The sequence below is a fragment of the Myotis brandtii genome, unplaced genomic scaffold (assembly GCF_000412655.1).
Source record: "Myotis brandtii unplaced genomic scaffold, ASM41265v1 scaffold679, whole genome shotgun sequence".
Taxonomy (NCBI): Eukaryota; Metazoa; Chordata; class Mammalia; order Chiroptera; family Vespertilionidae; genus Myotis; species Myotis brandtii.
The window spans coordinates 370,713-390,232 of record NW_005370653.1 but is presented as its reverse complement, the minus strand read 5'-3'; the positions used below and the strand labels follow the sequence as shown (position 1 = coordinate 390,232).

The 19,520-nt window shown below is 43.6% G+C and overlaps 1 protein-coding gene across 1 annotated transcript in view; it reads left to right on the top strand.

Annotated features, from left to right (window-relative positions):
- The window catches only part of RYR2 (ryanodine receptor 2 (cardiac)), a 176,751-nt gene that overhangs the window by 122,283 nt on the left and 34,948 nt on the right, over positions 1–19,520 (top strand). The window contains exons 70-79 of the mRNA XM_014529274.1: positions 81–140; positions 848–982; positions 4,470–4,582; positions 6,000–6,096; positions 7,640–7,743; positions 9,287–9,338; positions 11,009–11,062; positions 12,257–12,280; positions 17,608–17,707; positions 18,825–18,904. Coding sequence (XP_014384760.1) covers positions 81–140; positions 848–982; positions 4,470–4,582; positions 6,000–6,096; positions 7,640–7,743; positions 9,287–9,338; positions 11,009–11,062; positions 12,257–12,280; positions 17,608–17,707; positions 18,825–18,904 — 819 coding nt within the window. The remainder of the gene's footprint in view (positions 1–80; positions 141–847; positions 983–4,469; positions 4,583–5,999; positions 6,097–7,639; positions 7,744–9,286; positions 9,339–11,008; positions 11,063–12,256; positions 12,281–17,607; positions 17,708–18,824; positions 18,905–19,520) is intronic.

The following is a 19,520-nucleotide window of genomic DNA, read 5'->3' as shown; positions in this document are numbered from 1 at the left end:
ATAGAGGTGTGCATGATTTCCATCTACTTATAGCAGGTGACACTTCACAAGACTTCTAGGTAACATTTATTTCTTGACAGAAAGACACTGAGGATGAAGTCCGAGATATAATCCGCAGTAATATTCATTTACAAGGCAAGGTAAGCCACATTTGTTCTAAAGCACATTTAGTATCTATACATTGGCTATCCTCTTTAGAATAGTACTCAGAGTGATGTTATTTTAGCAGTTAACACATTGTGGACCAGTAGTTTTATTGCTAGCTTTACCCAATGGCCAGATAAGTTTCTGTTGAACAAGTACAGAAAATGTTTTAGATAAATGTTAAAGGCACGCTTTAAAATTAAATACCCATTGCATTTTGAAGTTATTTATTACATGTTCTTATAAACTGATATCTTTTTAAAGTATGATACTTTGTAAAATACTGTGTAATATGAAGCGAGAATTCTGGTGATCCGTCCGCAATGTGTTAAGATAGTGAAAATATATTATTTTAACCAGTCATTATCCTACTTTGATATTACAGACCCTCAAAATAACAAATGTATTTTTAAAGTCGATCATCAGAAACTTCGCTTGTTTAGGGAAATCTTTCCAACCACCACCAGGTTAGGTTAAGCCTCCTGGTGCCTTACGTTTCTTTGCAGTAGCCCTCATCGTGTTTCGTGTTTGTCTTCGCACGAGATGATAGATTTCTGAGTGCAGGTCCCCCTGGGTCTTGGTCTTTGCGTGTGTCCAGACACTGTGCTATGCGCATGCATGACTGCAGACCCCCCGTCAGCAGTGCGTCCCCCTTTTTACATCGTCACCTGATGTTTCCTGAGCTTTCCTCTCTGCTCCGCAGTTGGAGGATCCTGCTATTAGATGGCAAATGGCTCTTTACAAAGACCTGCCGAACAGGCCTGAGGACAGTGCCGATCCCGAGAAGACGGTGGAGCGAGTCCTGGACATAGCGAGCGTGCTCTTCCATCTCGAGCAGGTCAGACTGGCTGCTGATTCCGTCTGGTTTGCCCCACCCGTCGATGGGAAAGAGGATGTGTGTCAGGCTGTGAACCACGGCCAAACAGTCCTATGCTCAGTACATTCATCATAAAGAACATAGGACTCCGGAGCCCTTAGCATCTAGTGTGTACAGGTTCTAAGCTTATGATTTTTGTAGCTATGTATAGACAATGTATTCAGAGAGATTAACACCTTTATTTTATTATTTTATTCAAAATAGTTCCAAGATAACACAGAGAGAACCCACAGTGAGTGTCGTCAGCCGTTGGGCCTCATGACAGCGCCTGCCTGACGGGCACATAAACTAGTAAAATGCCTGTAGTTTTGTCATCTAAATGTTCTGCAGGACATACTAGTAGCACATTAATAAACATTTTTCTTTTATTCCTGTTTTATATTATCTGATGCTCTCCTGTCCCTGCCCTGCCAGTTAAATAACACCACTGCCTTAGGCTTCATCACTACGATGAGCTGAAACTAGGTACTCACACCGTGTGGCTACTGACGTGCTTTTACATCCTGTAACACCATAATATGAGTAATATAATGTAATATGATAGAATAGAATATAGGAAATTTAACATGTCCCTATTTCCATAATATTTTCATGAAACATTAAATAAATACAAATTGTCATCCATCAGGAGAGATTTGAGGTAATGATATCTGAAGTGCTATATAAAGTCAGAGTTGTGTTTCTCGAATTATGCATATATTTAAGTAGATAACTAAATGCTAATTAAATGGCTGCAGGGGACGATTTCTGGTGTCATCACACTACCATAAGTCTTTTTAAAAAATATATTTTACTGATTTTTTTACAGAGAGGAAGGGAGAGGAATAGAGAGTTAGAAACATCGATCAGCTGCCTCCTGCACACCCCCTACTGGGGATGTGCCCGCAACCAAGGTACATGCCCTTGACTGGAATCAAACCTGGGACCCCTCAGTCCACAGGCCGATGCTCTATCCACTGAGCCTAACCGTTCAGGGCCATAGTTTTTAATTCTTTCTAGTTTTCATGTACATATCTGATTTGCTTGAATGAATTTTAGATACAATAAATGAAGCTTATTGAAATCTGTTGCATTATATTCAGATACTATATTTTCATAAATATATCCAATCATAATCAACAATGTCATTTGTGCAGCAGTAAGATTGATTTCACTGAGCGGCCATTCATTCCGTGAACATTTCTTGAGGGCACCACCTCCTTCGAGGGCACCACCCCATTTCCGGGAAACAGCCCCATGTCCGGAAAAGAGCCACACTAAGGTTAGGGGCAGGGCTCTGCCCATTCTAGGGCACTGCCTCATGGCAGCTTTGCATTCAGCAGGCACTGGACTGAACATGGTCCCTCTACTCCAGTTGCTCAAGCTCTGCTAGAGGAGGTGGGCACATCAGTGATAAATGTGTGATGAGAGAGCTGTGCTAGGATACAAAATGTGCTGAGGAGGGAATAAAAGGTCCCAGGCTTAATCTAGTGGGTGATTCCTATATAAATGCTTAAGTGAGAATAGGAGTTATCTAGGAAAAGGTAAGGTCAAGGGTTATTCACGTTATGAATAGGTGTAAAAAGAAATGGTCAATTATCAAGGGCTAGGAAAACATGGACAGTACCAGAGTGGAGAGTTCATGCCTTTGATCCCTGCATTCTAATGTTAACTTGTGACCGAGTTTGCTGCACTCAGTGCAAGAACGGTGGGTGCTCAAGAATACTTGTTTAGTTTATCTCAGTATCAGTGATCTTTGCGAATGTGTTTTCTATTGTAATTTCCCTCAGAGGGGGCGCTGTCTCCCCGACTTTCCTAATGCTCAGACTCCAGTCACCTCATCAGCACGGGCGGGGATGGGGGGTGGGGGGGTTCTGTCTTTGGATCACAGGTCTTACCAATACGTAATTCCTGGGTTTATGGGAAAACTCGCTATTTAAGGTCTTTGCTGTGTAAGAAATGCTGTGCCAAATGAGAAGCTTCCTGAGGGTGGAGGCCTCTCCTGCCACAGTCACTGGCTCTTCAGGGCCTGGGCCTTGAATCGCATTTGTTGACTGTCACCCACCGCCATGGTCTCATCGGAAGCTCCACCTAGTCTTGGATCTCAGAATGGAATTTTAAGTGGAAATGTGTTAAGTCTAGTTGAACAGCATTGCCCTGGATTCTGTTTTCACTGGCAGGGTTAGATCCCAGCAGTATTTTGTCTCCCTTCACAAGGTCCTTGAGAAGAACCTGGAAGTGGGTCGTTGTCAGAAGGTGTTCATTGATCCTCTAGAGCATTGGTTCTCAACCTGTGGGCTGCAACCCCTTTGGCGGTCGAACAACCCTTTCACAGGAGTCGCCTAAGACCATCCTGCATATCAGATATGTACATGACGATTCATAACAGTAGCAACATTACAGTGATGAAGTAGCAACGAAAATAATTTTATAGTTGGGTCACAACATGAGGAACGGTATTTAAAGGGCCAGTGGGTCGTTGTCAGAAGGTGTTCATCGATCCTCTAGAGCGGTGGTTCTCAATCTTCTGCTCCCAGAAACAAGCGCCGCCCAATTACATAAGTTGCTTTGTTAACATTTCTAAACCACTGTCGCCCTGACATCCTTAACGTTTTCTCCAAGCATTAGCACATTCATCCTTTGACGGTTTACTGCAAAGGGTAGTAAACTTAGCTTTATTATTTTTTTTTAGCTAACATAACATTTTTATTTCTTCCAGAAATCTACATGTATGCGTTGGAGATGTTACAGTATGGGAAGTACAGTGTTCACTTGCCTAGAGATTACTGATTAATTTAGAATTACATGTTGGGACTTTTCTCTCTAATACTTACGATTAATCTCTTTTTCTCTCTCAGAGTTCCGAACACCATTAGCTAAATAAATAACTCACTTGCATCATTTACTGCAGCTTTCAAATTCTCATTTGTCCCTATCTAACAAAATATATATTTTAACATTTTTGCAAAATTAAACCTTTTTAGTTACTCCTAGTAATGTGTTCCTGAAGCCGGGTCATCTCCTTCCCATCCTGTTACACTGATGGACAAAAGGCTTTTCATGAGAATTCCCCTTGACTGCCTCTGTGCTCACTGCCGTAGTGCTTTTGATGAGTTAGTGAAAATGGACCCAGGAGTAAAAGTGGGTTAATTTTTTGTGTAGCCAGAAAATATGTTTTCGAACCATAACCAAATTCTGAAAGGATACAAACTGATAGTTTAGAGAATGGTTTTATATTTCTTTGATTTTAGAGATGACATAGCTTCTAAAGTACACACTATTGGGAAAATATTTTTGTTGATAAAAATATATAACATTTCAAAGTATTTCAAATTTAGGACATGGGCTTTTCCATAAATGTAAAGTATTTTTTGGAATTTAAGTTGCAGAAGATTTTAGCTAAAAGGCATGGCTGTCCAGCAAGCTTTGGGGCTCGCTCGGGTTCACGGGCTGTCTGTTCTTCCTGCAGGTGGAGCACCCTCAGAGGTCGAAGAAGGCCGTGTGGCACAAGCTGCTCTCGAAGCAGCGGAAACGGGCGGTGGTGGCCTGCTTCCGCATGGCCCCTCTCTACAACCTGCCAAGGTCAGAGCTCTTCCATGGTGGCTGTTGTTCCTTAATCCTCACCCAAGGATATGTTTGTTTATTTGAGAGAGAGAGAGAGAGAGAGAGAGAGAGAGAGAGAGAGAGAGACAGACACACATTGATGTGTGAGAAACATCATCACCTCCTGTAAGCGCCCCAACTAGGGGTGGAATCCATTTCCCGGGTATGTGCCCTGACTGGGAATTGAACCTGCATCCATTTTGGTGTGCGGGACAACACTCTAACCAACTAAGCCACCCAGCCGGGACTCGCGTTTATAACAGAAGAAAATTAGTTTTCCCTAATAAGCGATGGGGTCTACCATCTATCTTAATATGAGTACGATAGTGCAAGAGAAGAATAGAAGAGATGTATTGGCTCTTGTGTCTAATCATTGACCTTGATTTTCTGGTTTAGGAACCCTCAGAAAACTGTGGTCTGCAATGCATTTATTAAATGACCTCCGTACGGAGGCCGTGAGGCGGGTAGCGTGAGACGGCCTTGACCTAATGTGAGGCTAAGATAGTGGTCAAGTTTCTTACCTGACTTCATTGTAGTTTTCTCTCTGAACCGTAAGATCTGCCTCATAGACTTGATCCGATTATTGAAGGGGCTGAGACACACGGAGTGCTTAGAACTGGCCTTGCCACAGTGATTATGATTCTTTGGGAGAAAGAGCTGATATGGAACCAACTTATGGGAGTGAAGGGGACCCGTTTGACTGCTCCTCGCCTTCTCATAGAGACGGGCAGCCACTCTTGTTAGCAGAAAAGTGACGTGCATCCAGTCACTGGCGCCCAGGGTTCCTCCGCAACCTCTTACCCTAAGACACTGCGCTTCCCTCTCGGAAGTTGGTACGAGGGCGTCCTCCACACCCCATGGTAAACAGGACCCGCGCAGCGACATCCGACCACGCCCTCATTGTGCAGTCTGAGCGCTTCCTCCTTGTTCCGGGGCGCCATGGCTGCCTGGAGCACCCCCTTCAGTGCTGGCTGCTTGTCTCTCTGATTCAAATTTGGATTCTTTAGACTTTTGTCCAATTTTATACCCTCAGCACCGAGAATGCTGGCAGTCAGTAAGTGGATGGATGGATGAATGAGTTAATGCTGTAAGGGGCATCACACTTGTCACCGAGACCTCCGCTGCTTTGCCATCGTGTCACACTGTGTATACAGCCAGGCGCTGCTCCTAAATTCCCTGACTCGACCACGGTGTCACCGTTAGTCCAGTGGAACGTCCCTCTCGGGTTACTCCGTGTGGCCCCTCTCTGTGTCTCAGCCGTTTTCTCGGAACTGTGCTCGCCCCTTCCCTACGGCACCTCCTCAAGCCCTGGCTTCCTGCCTCCTGTCAGGTTGGTGGCAGCAGATCCCGAGCTGGCGTCTCCAACACTGTGTTTGAAATTGTGCTTCTCTTGTAGGCACCGGGCCGTCAATCTTTTTCTTCAGGGGTATGAGAAGTCCTGGATTGAGACAGAAGAGCATTACTTTGAGGATAAACTGATAGAAGACTTAGCGGTATGTCTCTAATGGGCGTGTGCAATAAAAGGGTTCTGGGCCCCATGTGTGAGCAGTCACCATGCAGCATTGGAGAGAAAACCTCGTTGCAGAGTATAGGTCCTGGGAAACTTTATTCTCAATTGTTAATGCATTCCGTGTTTAGGGGAGAATCCCGAGTTTAAGGTCAATTATGCAAGTTTCTTATTAACTTAACTTTGAGGGGGAGTATTTTGTTACCCTTTTAAATTCATCGTCAAGGCACCTTTAAATACCTCAGAACCAGGATAAAACTATAGAAGCTGAACCATAAAGAAGTTACTCACCAAACATAAGTTGAAGGTGAACAAAAGCAAGTGAAAAGTAGTAGGGTTTTTTTCTAATATATTTGTATTGATTTCTGAGAGGAAGGGAGAAAGAAATAGAAGCATCAGTGATGAGAGAGAATCATTGATCAGTTGCCTCTTGCATGCCCCACACTGGGGATCGAGCCTGCAACCCGGGCATGTGCCCTTGACCGGAATCAAACCTAGGACCCTTCCGACTACAGGCTGACGCTCTTATCCACTGAGCCAAACCAGCTCAGGCAAAAGTAGGTGGTTTAAAAAAAATACGCAGAGCTGAGAAGGATAGAGTGGGCACAAGCAGGGTCGAGTCACGGGGATGCTGTCGAAGGCTCGAAGGCGAGGGGGTCCTTAGCCACAGCACGCGGGGAGCAGGCCCTTGGGAGCTCTGTCCATCGTCCACGGGCCAGGGGCCTGTCTAAGCATCTGACCAAAGCCAGCTTCTCAGGGTGAGTTGCAAGCGTGCTGTCGCAGACATTGCAGACTAGTTAGAGGCTAAAGGTTCCCGGCTTAAGACCTCTCATCTAAAAGGCACTTCTTTGTCATAGTTATCAGGGAATATAGTGGATAAACCAATTCAGTGCATAAAAGCTGAATCTTGATGACCCTCAGATATTTTAACTGAATTCAAATTGTCTTCATAATTAAAACAACGATAGAATATTGGCTACATTGTAGAAATTTACCCAGTTTCTGCAACATTAAAACCTTAAAGCCAGGGAAAAAAAACATCATGTATGTACAGAGAAAACACAAGTGTAAGTAAGTAAATGAAGGTATAAAATTCATTGTCGTTCAACAAAAAGTCAGGGTTAATTAATTTTACAGTCAGTAAAAATGCTTCATAATTTTCCTCATGGTAAAAGACCTATCCAATTGTACAAACATTTTTTAAGTCTTAAGAGTAAACGAAAGTGGAAAAAAATAACTGACATACACGTATTCACACACTCACAAGTATACAACTTCACAGTCATGCACACTCACATATACACTTATGCATACATGCTCACCCACATACTCACATACTTGTGTGCACACACTCCCACACACTCATGCACTCACATTCATGCACACACACATTCATATACATTCATGCACATTCACACTGCCACAGCAGAGAAGGGCTTTCCTTATACTCATTGTTCCAACCCTCACACTGCTCCTGGGTTTGATTGAACGCCTCATTGCAATGTGAATGTATAAATTTACTTTTGTAGAAACCTGGAGCAGACCCTCCAGAGGAAGACGAAGGCACTAAGCGAGTTGATCCCCTGCATCAGCTGATCCTTCTGTTCAGCCGAACGGCCTTAACGGAGAAATGGTATGGCTGGCAGGGTTCGTGGGAGACAGGAGAGGACGAAGGAAGAGCCGTGTCCCGAGTCTCTTCCTGTCTTCACCCTCCGTGTCACCTGGGCTTGTCAGGAGAGAGCCCGTCAAAGTTAGGACCAGTCGGGCACACAGCTGTCAGTTTCAAGCTTTAATATCTCCTCTAGTTTTTCTTAACAACTTTGTAATTAGCTGATTTAGTTGATTCTGAATCGTCTTACAAAATGATTTTTTCTCGTTATCACAAGCAGCCTTTATAAATAAGAAGAGAAAGAGCTTAAATCAAATGTTAGTACCAAAAACATGTGGAGACCAGTAGTGACCAACTGTCCAGGGTCGATTATGGTGCCACTGTGCAGGAGCCCTGAGGGGGTGGGTAAGCCAGCATCTCACAGGGAAGTTTCTTCGTGTCTGTTTTAAGGGCATCCTCCACTTTTCTTGACTAAAATTGACCAAAGTCACAAAACACAGGCCTCTGTGGAGTTAAATAAGAAATGCACTCAGAGACCTGAGAATCACAATGTGCCCAGCACCTGCCCTTACAGGCCCTGCATAGACGGGCTCCTAGAGAGACAACTCAAAGGGTCCTGAGCGGTCCTGCGGCCGGAATAACACACATCTCTCCCTCTTACCACTGGGACCGGCCTCCTCTCAGCCTTCCCCTCCTGACTAGCAAGGTCATCTCATCCCTATGCCTAGAGCAGCTCTCTGGCATTGGCAGGCACTGAGGTATTTCTCATAAGTGAGGTTTTCTGATGGCTGAAGTTTAAAGCTGCTAAAATAACTTTGTAAACATGAGTGTTTTTTATGGGTTCCTTCATCAGTTAATGGTTTCCATATTTCTTACAAAGAGGATAATAAACATATTTAAACTCTTCTTAATTTTGAAGTAGCATTATGATTTTATAGCATAATAATTTGGGAATTCTTTTTTTAATCCTTGAGGACATTTTCCCATTTATTTTTAGAGAGAGTGGAAGGGAGGGAGGAAGAGAGAGAGAAACTGATGTGAGAGAGACGTATCAATTGGATTGGTGGCCTCCCGCATGAGCCTCGACTTAGGCCGGGAATCGAACCTACAATCCAGGTACATGTCCTGGACCAGGAATTGAACCCACGACCCTTCAGTGCGCAGGCCGACGCTTTAACTGCAGGGCCACATGGGCCAGGCCAATTTGGAGTCTTCGTCAAACATCAAATCTCACTTCTGCTATCAGAAGCCTCTGCCTCCTTTAAATTTGCTTGTTTCAACTTTTGTAGATTCAAGAAAATGAAAGATGTGTTTGTGTACAAATCGACAGACCGTTTATTTTGTGAGACCGGGGTCTCTTCCAGGAGGTTGGGGGGACTGTGTTCAGTAGGTCTGAGGTCCTTCTCTCTGACGCTGTGATATTTTCGAATGATTACTTTGCCCAAGTTTTTATTTCATTTTAAACAAGTATACTTGTTGAAAAATACGGGTTATTTTGTAAGTGACGGTAATTTTGCATATGACTAGCCTTAAAAACAATGGTGTTCTTTTTTCTTGTTTTCCATAGCAAACTGGAAGAGGATTTTTTATACATGGCTTATGCAGATATCATGGCAAAGGTAAATAAACGCCACTCTTGATTTTAAAGTGTAATTTTAATAAAGGGAAATAATTTTTAACCGACAAGGAATAAGAATGTCTTTCTGGCTTAAAATAAAATGCTGTTAAACCTTAGAAGCCTACGGTGCATTCAGCTCAACTTTCCACTTGTTCCATGAATCTCTGTTCTGACTTCCTTGACCAGTGTTATGGTTTCCTCCTTTCATATTGATTTATGGGGAGCTCCCTAGCTTTCCAAGCATCCATTCATTCAAAACCTATTCACTGGGCATCAAGGTATTGGAGATGACATGGTGAGTGAGAAAGAAAGGCACATACCCTGCCTTCTTGGAGTTTACTGTCTGATGGGGAAGACACCATTTAAACATCGAAAACGATGACAAGAAGCCTGGGAGTTTAGTGTGGGAGGAGCAGGTTATGTAGCACAGTCATGAGTTACAATGACATGCTTTTAAGCTATAAAATTCATATCTGTTTGCTTTTGCACCTGGTTGAATGAATGAATGAATGAATGTGACAAACCTTTTAGAAGCTGCCATTGAGAGACGGAAGGACGACATTTGTATCTTCCGTCCTCTCTGGCTTCAGTTCTAGACTCAGCGGACTGTGAATCATTGAATTTAAAGTATTTTTCTGATTTGTAACTTAAATTTAACCACGTGCCTCCATGTGCTTCACTGATACACCGAGTGCTTATCAGCCATAAGAAATCCTTAGAAGGGTTGGAATAATCCACTTGGAAGATTTCTTCCTGCCATAGGTCTTGGTCACATGATTCTTCCAATTCCAAACCACAATGATAATAGCCGTTCAGATTTATTAAAAGCTTATTATTTTTCAGACACTTGCTCTTAAGTGGCAAACAATTTACATATATTAATTCATGTGATCTGCTGTAGACTTGGGTATTCTTTTCTGAATCCCACCTTAAATATGAGGACACTAGACCAGAGAGGTGAAGGAACTAGCCCTGGACTAAGCAGCAAACGTTGGGGACAGCAGGATTGGAGCCAGGCGTCTGCGTCCTGAAGCCTGTTGCCAACCACCCAGTAAAATGGCGCATGGATTAGCACAGCTCCTGTCTCATTTCTGGGAGAATAACTAAAAAAATACAATGTTTTATCATTTTTTAATAAAAGTATTAGCAGTTACGTTTTCACTTTTCTCCTTTGGACACAATACAATAAAAAATGAACTTAGAAAGCAAGTGATGACAAGATGTACTTTACTTAATGGGCACAGCTCTCGCTTAGTTTGAATGCATGGCTATTGCAGGTTCCTGCGCAGTATCTGCACCAGTTCATGGTGATGGCGGCGTCACCAAGAGAAACGTGATGCTTGTCCCAAAGCTTGTGCTCTGGGTTGAACAAGGCAAACACGTGAATGAGTAGTATGTGTAGTATGATATTTGCCGCATAATCATCTCCATGAAATGTATGAAATTGTTCATGGATATTTTAATTTCGTAAAAGCACAGTGAAATTTTCTTTTAGGGCATGAACTCATTGATGATGTCATCTAAGGTTATGGTACCTACATTACATATATTTAAACACTGTTGATAATAAATTAATGCAAGTGATTTTGTATTCTGTGCTAAATTCTTTTGTATTTTGTGCCTCGACATACTCTAATCCTGTTGACCTTTTTCCGTTTTTCTGTTCTGCAGAGTTGTCATGATGAAGATGACGATGACAGTGAAGAAGAGGTGAAGAGTTTTGAAGTAAGATGGATCTTTCTAGACTTGCCTTTGTCCACTTGGAAGCATTGTTTCATGGCTCATAACTGACATTTCTGTTTCTTGCTTCATGGCTTATCGCAGCTTATTGTGTCAAGGAGCTGCATGTCGGAAGCTGGGTGGACAGTCTGAGTCCTACCATGCGCTGCCCTAACTCCAGGGACCGTAGAAGAGCTAACCGGTCAGACGCACCCATATGTTCAGAATGAGTGCTGCTGAGGCCCCGAGATGAGGTGGCTTCATCTCAGCAAAGGCCGTGACCTAAAATGCCTGACAGACACGTGAGGAGAATATTTACTGCAGGGCAGCATGACTTCGAGTATTTAACTGAAGCCCTGGTTTGACATTTTTTGGAATTGAAGTGAGAGGTCTGGCCTCCTGTGCCTTCTGCACAGTCATTCACTCATCCTTGCACATATGGGGCTCACAGCACCGCTGGCTTGCATGAGGCAGGAGGGCGGGTCCCTAGGACCACCTTCTAGCTTATGGTTATTTTCTCAAACCTCTCAGCTCTTAAATATCCCCATCATTCGAGATACCGCTCAATGTTAACCAGCCAGAAGGAAAGGCAATCTTACTAGTATTTCCCCCCTCTGCTTAGACTATACTTTGCTTTTGATGAGAAAAAGTAGGTGTTGTTAACTACCAGTCTCCTTATTTATTGTTTTTGTTTGCTTGCTTGCTTGTCTTTAGAATTTTCAAAGCAATATTAAGTGGAAGGAAGTAGATTAGATCTTTTTAATTTTCCTGTTGATTTCCACATCTGGACTCTGGGCTAGGAGTCTGGAGGACATTAGGACCCAGCAGTGAGTCTTTAGTTCAGTGGACCCACCAGGAGGTGTAGGTGAGGACCGGACACAGTGCCTCTTTCAGGAACAGTTGACATGAGCACCTGTGCTGCGTGGAAGTCCATGTGTAAGCAGTACAGAAACAAACCGGTTTGTGAATGACCTAGGACTATTGCTGGCTGCGGGAAATGCCGAGGTTAATTTCTTTATGGCACTGTAATCCTTTCTTACGTGTGTGTATTCTGTCCTCATATCCATCTTTATTGATAAGAGACTGAGTGGGTTGTGAGCAGCAAATGACGTGTTCTGAAAGTGTAACCGCGTGTGGTCTACAGCTGTCTTCAGAGCAGTTGTTTATTGCTATTTTGCTTCTGTCCTCACCCTTCCTAAGGTCACGGGATCCCAGCGCAGCAAGGTAACTGTACATGTGTGTGTATGTGTCTGGGTCTGAGTTTCGGTTTCTGTGACATTTACCTTTTTGTTAGACCCAACGTCTCAGATTCTTCTGTAACAACAGAAGGTCTTGCAATCCTTTTAACATGTTTTGTAGCTCCAATGCAATTGGTCTCTTCAGTGTCCCTTCCTTGACACAGGTTTATCCTTCTTGCAATTTCAGTCGCTCGTGATTTGAAATTGTGTGTTACATGGTAACTTCGAGCTGCCCACGTGCTGGGACGGAGGAGCCCCGCCCTGCCGGTGGTGGACTTCACAGGGCGAATCTGGCCCACGCCTCTGGATGCTTTTACACCAGTCTCGTCACGTGAAAACAGACGTGACAAGTGGCATTCCTGGTGACATGGGAAATAAGTCTCTTTTCCATTCTGCTAGTGATACCTTCCATTAGTAATGAGAGACGACAGCCCACAGTTTTAACGTTAATTTCAGCATTTCATTCTAGGATAAGAACTTGATAATTATTTCTACCTCTTCCTATTTTGAATAGCTAAGTGCTTGTAAAATTTGCTACGAGGAAACATTTTGATCTAGAAATACAAAAATAATCTGAGATACAAAAAATGGGGCATTATAAGGAAAAGTTCCACGAGGAATAAAGTAACGCTCAAGAAACATGGAAAACAGGATGGGGATCAGCATGCAAGGATTTGCGGGCTCTTTTCTTCAGTCTCATGTCCATGTTCCTCCTAGGATCCCACTTAACTGGCCCCATTGAACTTGACAGTTGACTGCCCTGCTTCTTCTAGAATACTTTCCCTACATATTTAACAATTGATTGCATATTTAGTTCATTATTATATGTAACCATTTTTAGATTTGAGTCTACTTCAATATTAAAACTAAAAATGACAGTTAAATCTTACAAAGAGGTCAGAATTAATGAAAAGGGAAGAAATGTTTGGCAGTTACGAGAAATGTTCATTACTGCAGTTGAATGCTATATTTAGGTTGCAATTTTTTTTATAAACCAAAGCAATTAATAATGTTAAATAATAATGTTTCAAGTCAAGTGACTTCATATTTCTCAGCATGTTGGGATTTGCTCACCAAAATCATCCGAGAGCTTTGGTACCAGAGTGGACCACATTTTTAAACTACAATTTTGTAAAATATATAGAACATTATTCGGATGGTTCCTTCTTCTACTTCATTCTCTAAGATCTGAGGGAGTGAAATGAAAAAAATGATAATGCAGTGAAAGCATTTTAGTAGCATGTTAAGGTACCATAAGATAGATTTAGTACTTACCATGTAAAATATATAGAACATTATTCGGATGGTTCCTTCTACTTCATTCTCTAAGATATGAGGGAGTGAAATGAAAAAAACGATAATGCAGTAGAAGCATTTTAGTGGCATGTTAAGGTGCCACAAGATAGATTTAGTACTTACCGAAGCGCCTACATTAATGACAGTGGAGCCTTCCTTGCCAAAGCTGGAGGGATGGAGTGTTTACTTGCTTTCAGGAACATTTTTCTCAAATATTAGGCAGCTTGCACATCCTTTGGCAGATGCTCGACTTCTCATTCGCGAGCGTTTTCTGATGAGGCCCTGAGGTCCCGTTACTCGTAGTGTTGATTAGAGAGATTTCCTGTGTCTTGAATAGTAAATGTGTCCGTGGCAGAGTTGACGTTCAGTGATGAAGAGACCAGCGCGCGCTCTCCCGGCGGGCTCACTACAGGCTCAGGCACAGCTGGACGGGCATCATTCCCGCCGAAGCTCCTGCTCCCATTCCAGCCTGTGCACTGTTTAGTGTGCAAGACCCATGTGCTGTAGCTCTGCCCAGCGATGACAGCATTTTTATCTGGCCTCCAATGACCTAATTTTGAATAGAATCCATTTTTTGGTAAATTCTCTAAGAATGAACTGGCTATAAGATGTACCCTTTCTAATAGCTACATAAATTGGATCTTTGAATGGGTTTATTTCCTTGCTTTCATCGGGACATGGCAATCTGAATTAGAAGGCTTCCTGAATCTTACAACAAGATAACCCTGAATATAAAAAGTTGAAGAGATAGCTATATATATAAAATACTGAACAAATTATTTCTTTTCTCAAGAGGATGTATAACGTTTAGTTCCCACTGCAGAAGCTCAGTGGGGGAGGGGAGGGATTTGATGCCATTGTCTCTTGAACGCTCATGCCTAGGGCTGCCATCTGCCAGCTGCACTTTTCTATAATGAAATTGTTAATCCCAAGGAAAGCCCTCATGTTGTAGCCCAGATTCCCTAGGAAACAGAGCAAAGAGATTATGTGCTAGCACTTTATTGGGGTAGGGATGTTGCAATCCCAGGAAGTGTGAGAGGAAGAGACCCCCACAGGGAAAGAGAGAGAGACACCAGGCCGGGCACCTGGGTTGCCACAGCTGCTCAGGGAGACAGACAGTGTGCACCTGGGACAGTGCGCCTGGGAGGGAGGGCGAGCACCTCATCTGGTCCGTCCCACCTCCTTGCTACTCGGCAGTGGAACTGTTTGCCTAAGGGAACATGCAACTTGTGGGGCTGCTCTTCTTCTCCACCCCCGCCCCTTGCCCTTTCTTTGTAATCTTGGAATAATTTAAAGACTAAACAGCAGCGGGCTGAAGGAATAATGTTAATTTAAGACCCTGGGGCAGTTTTCAAAGGGAATCTGGGGTCGGGCAGGGAAAGTTGCCTTTAAGAAGGTACTTCAAAGTGCGATGTCCCTGAGGGGAGATAGTTTTAAAATGGTCTGTCTCCAATTTGCTTAAAAGAGCAGGCCTGTCCCAGGCTGGTGTTGCTCAGTGGTTGAGCTTCGTCCCTTGAACCAAGAGGTCCCTGTTCATTTCGTGGTCAGAGCACATGCCCAGGTTGTGGGCTCTATCCCCAGTGTGGGCATGCAGAAGGCAGGCGATCGATGTTTCTGTCTCTCTCCCTCTCTATCTAAAAATCAATAAAAACATATTTTTTTAAAAAAACAAACAGGTCTGCAGTAAATTTGAAAAGAAAGTAATTTTTCCCTTACCTCATCCATCATTTTATTGTCTGAAAACTTCTGGCCTAGCGGTGAAGGTTTTATTTTTTTATGTTGGGATAGAATTCTGATGACGAGATTAAATGACACCTGAGAAGCCTTGTCAAAGACCTGAAAGGTATTGAATGAAAGTCTCGTGAGAAGAGAGCCCAACCCACCCACCGGCGGGAACTCAGGCGCCCTGACCCTCCATGTGAGGTTCGGCCCGCCCAGCCTCCAGATCTCTTTCTCTCTTTTGGTTCAACATGTGACTTCAGATGAGTGTCCCCCTCACTCCTGAAGTCGTTACTATTATAGAAATTTAGATGCTATGGAAGAAAAGTGAGAGTCACCTTTGCCCAGGGAGGTATTTTTTAAAGTAGACAACTTGACATCCTGTCTATTTCTTGATCCTCCTGACACTCATCCATCCACGTGACTTTAGTTACTGCAAAGGATTCTGGGACCTTAGCGTGTACCGTACAAATTGTTCTGGCAGAACTTTGAGCTGCGCTACGTACTTTGGGGACAGGTTGTTGTTTTTCCCCTCAAGAATATATGGTGTGCTGTCATTTTCTTTGGGTGTCCTGATGACCATCTTTATACTATGTCCTATGGGTCCTTAAAGAATTGATCTTTCTAACGCCCTTGCCTCTGTCGTTGATGAAAATGCTGGGGCCGTCCCTTTGCCACTAATTTCTTACCACTGTCTTATCGAAACACCCACAAGAGGAGTCAGTAACCCTGGGGAGCAAAGTCCCAGGAATCGCTCTGGCCACGGGAGGGCGGGAAAGATTGTTGGGTCTAAAAGGAAGAATCAGATGTTGCTTCCTCGTTCCAACACCACCCGGAGAGCAGACGGGGTCTTCTCTCAGTGTTCCTAAAGCTGTGTTGTATGACGATATGGTTTGTGTGTCTGTGTGGCTTTGTTTCTGTTCTGTTTTTGACTTCAGAGGAAGAGGTTTAAACATGAAGGCAAACCTTTTAGGTGTCAGCATGGCTACCACAAAGCAAAGCTGCCTGTTTTTTCTTTTCTCCGCTTCCATTTAGGCCTATCACATAATTTAAGGAAAAACTAAACATTTAACCGCAGGAGCTCTAACGATAGTGTGAAAAAAAAAACACCCACCCTGATCGATTTTGTTTTCGCAGCACGATATTATCAAAGATTTAAGAGCCAATTTTGCCAGCATCGGCGAGCACTCTCTGGTAACAGCTTGATGTCTGTGTTGGTTGCTTTTGGTTTAAAGGTTTCTTTTATCATTTGTTTGAGCCCATTTCTTCCCCCCCTCCTTTTAGTTTCCTTTATTTTTCATATTCTGTAACCAGCAAGCCTTCATTTTTTAAACCTCTTCCATCTCCCAGTGTCTATTCCGTACTTTGGATGGAAAGTTTATGGCAGCAAAGCGGACCCTCTGCTGCAGCTCCTGCTCTGAGGTCACCTCTGTTTTGGCCGCTGTGTTTATGGACATGATGCTGGTCGAGCGTGTCATGTCCCGTTGACTAAGCTTCCCTCCCGCGCCATCAGTGGGCTCGCTGTCACAGGGCTCTATGCCACGTCCACTCTGCAACTTGTACTGCTTAGCCGTCTCAGTTCTCCAGCGACTGGGCCGCTCCAGTGAATGATCCTTCAGTCTTGACTTCGCTGTGCCTTTATATTTTCTCCTGATTTTCTTCTTTATGTTCTCAGTGGTAGTTTGAGTGGAACCGAGCAAACTCCAGCCATTGCCCCAGCAACACCATGCAGCATTGTTTGTTGCCGCCAGAGAATACAAAATATAAAGGCACATGGCTTTATTCCTTGGGGGAGGGGGGGGGCACTGGGGAGAGGTCTCATAAGTCCCTACGTAGGCAAAGCCTACTCTTTATCCATATCAGCTTTCAATTTTGCTTAAACTCCAACTCGTCTCATTCAGCGTTTCTCTGTCATTCAGTGATATCTTGCACTCGAGCCTTTTGCTGAGCAGTATCAAGTTATGGCCATGACACGGAGATTATTCAAAACGGGAAAACTTATGCACAAATGTATAATTCAGAAAGTGCAAGTTCAATGATGAAGTACAGCTACTTCAAAACGGTGGGCCAGGCTTTGGACTAATCAAATCATTAAAATTGAGCAACTCTATCCTGATGAACCAGTTGAAATAAAACCAAGAGTTGACTATGTGAACCTGTGTCTAATAACAATGTCGGTGTTGAAATGGTCCATAATGTTGTCATAGAGCCCGTACATGGAGATGACTAAAATGTGGTGACTAGAAAGCTGCCTGCCGACTGGTCGCCACAACATAACCGGTTGGGGTTTGTGTTCAGGAAAAGGAAATGGAGAAGCAGAAGCTTCTGTACCAGCAAGCCCGGCTGCATGAGCGCGGCGCCGCCGAGATGGTGCTGCAGACCATCAGCGCCAGCAAAGGTGAGCCCTCGGCCTGCTGCCTGCATCTCCTCCTCCTGCATCTCCTCCTCCCGCATCTCCTCCTCCCGCATCTCCTCCTCCCGCATCTCTTTCTGCATCTCCTCTTCCTGCCCCAGCTCCCTCAGGTCCACTCACCCACTCACTTAGGCCTGCTTCTCTGGGTCACGACCAGATCAGTGAGAAGAAATGCGAGCTGAGCCCTCATTTTTTTTAAATATATATTTTATTGATTTTTTACAGAGAGGAAGGGAGAGGGATAGAGAGTTAGAAACATCGATGAGAGAGAAACATCGATCAGCTGCCTCCTGCACACTCCCTACTGGGGATGTGCCCGCAACCAAGGTACATGCCCTTGACCGGAATCAAACCTGGGACCCTTCAGTCCACAGGCCGACGCTCTGTCGACTGAGCCAAACCGGTCAGGGTTGAGCCCTCATTTATACAGTCCAGTCGTGACTCTGTTTCAGAAGCAAATTTAAAGATGTTTTATTTCTGCTCAAGAAGTTTTGGAAATTCTGCTGTGACACAACTCTAAGGAGCTGCTCATGTGACTCGGGTGGGGGAACGTCTCCTGTGAAAGGCCAGGAGAGCACCCAGTGACACTATGTAAGCGAATGGCGTAACTGTTTCAATAAAACTTTATTTACAAAAATGTGACGAGCTGGTTGGCCCTCAGGTCATAGTTTGCAGACCCTTGATATAAATGGAGACCTTTAAAGAGAGTCCTTTATTTTTTTAAAAAAAATTTTATTGTTGAGTGTATTATAGATTTCCCCCCTTTATCCCCCTTGCCTCCCACCACCTGGTTCCCACCCTGCCCCAGGCATTCGTCACCCTGTTGTCTGTGTATTTCAAAATCAATTATTTTTTCATATTCTTTTTTTGTCCTCAAACGATTTCAGTTTTGTCTGTATTACACAGAATTTTGTGAAAACATTGATGGCAAAATATGCAGTATCACTTTAAAATATTTTTTGGTACATAAGTCAGTCCGGCCCTCGTCGCCATGATAGAGAGCTATAGGGTGGTAATAATTTTAAAAGTGCACATTTTGGGGTAGAATACATTGATGCAGCAGGTGAAATGATGTAAGGAGCACTGTTTTTATATTTTTAAGGTGAAACTGGACCGATGGTGGCTGCTACTTTGAAACTTGGAATTGCTATCCTAAATGGTGGGAACTCCACAGTGCAGCAGGTGAGTCTCTAAGCCGCTCCCATGATGCTCTTTCAGACCATGGGCCGCCTAGTCCCCCTGTTGAACTCCTTTAGCCATCCTCAGAGCACTACCAAGTGTGCGACATTTCATTTTCTATGTAAATATGTCTTCATTTTCTAGTCATCTTGTCCCAGCATCCAAGTGTTTTTCTTGGTGCACTGAACAGCTCGATGTTAATAATGTGTTAAAACAATGTATGGGCACTACCTCCCTTTAGAGCAGCGGTTCTCAACCTGTGGGTCGCGACCCCTTTGGGGGTCGAACGACCCTTTCACAAGGGTCGCCTAAGCCCATCGGAAGACACATATATAATTACATATTGTTTTTGTGATTAATCACTATGCTTTAATTATGTTCAATTTGTAACAATGAAAATACATCCTACATATCAGATATTTACATTACGATTCATAACAGTGGCAAAATTACAGTTATGAAGTAGCAACGAAAATAATTTTTTTTTTTAATTAAATCTTTATTGTTCAGGTTACATTTGTTCCTCTTTTTTCCCCCCCCCCATAACTCCCCTCCTCCCAGTTCCCGCCCCACCCTCCGCCCTCACTCCCCACCCACTGTCCTCATCCATAGGTGCACG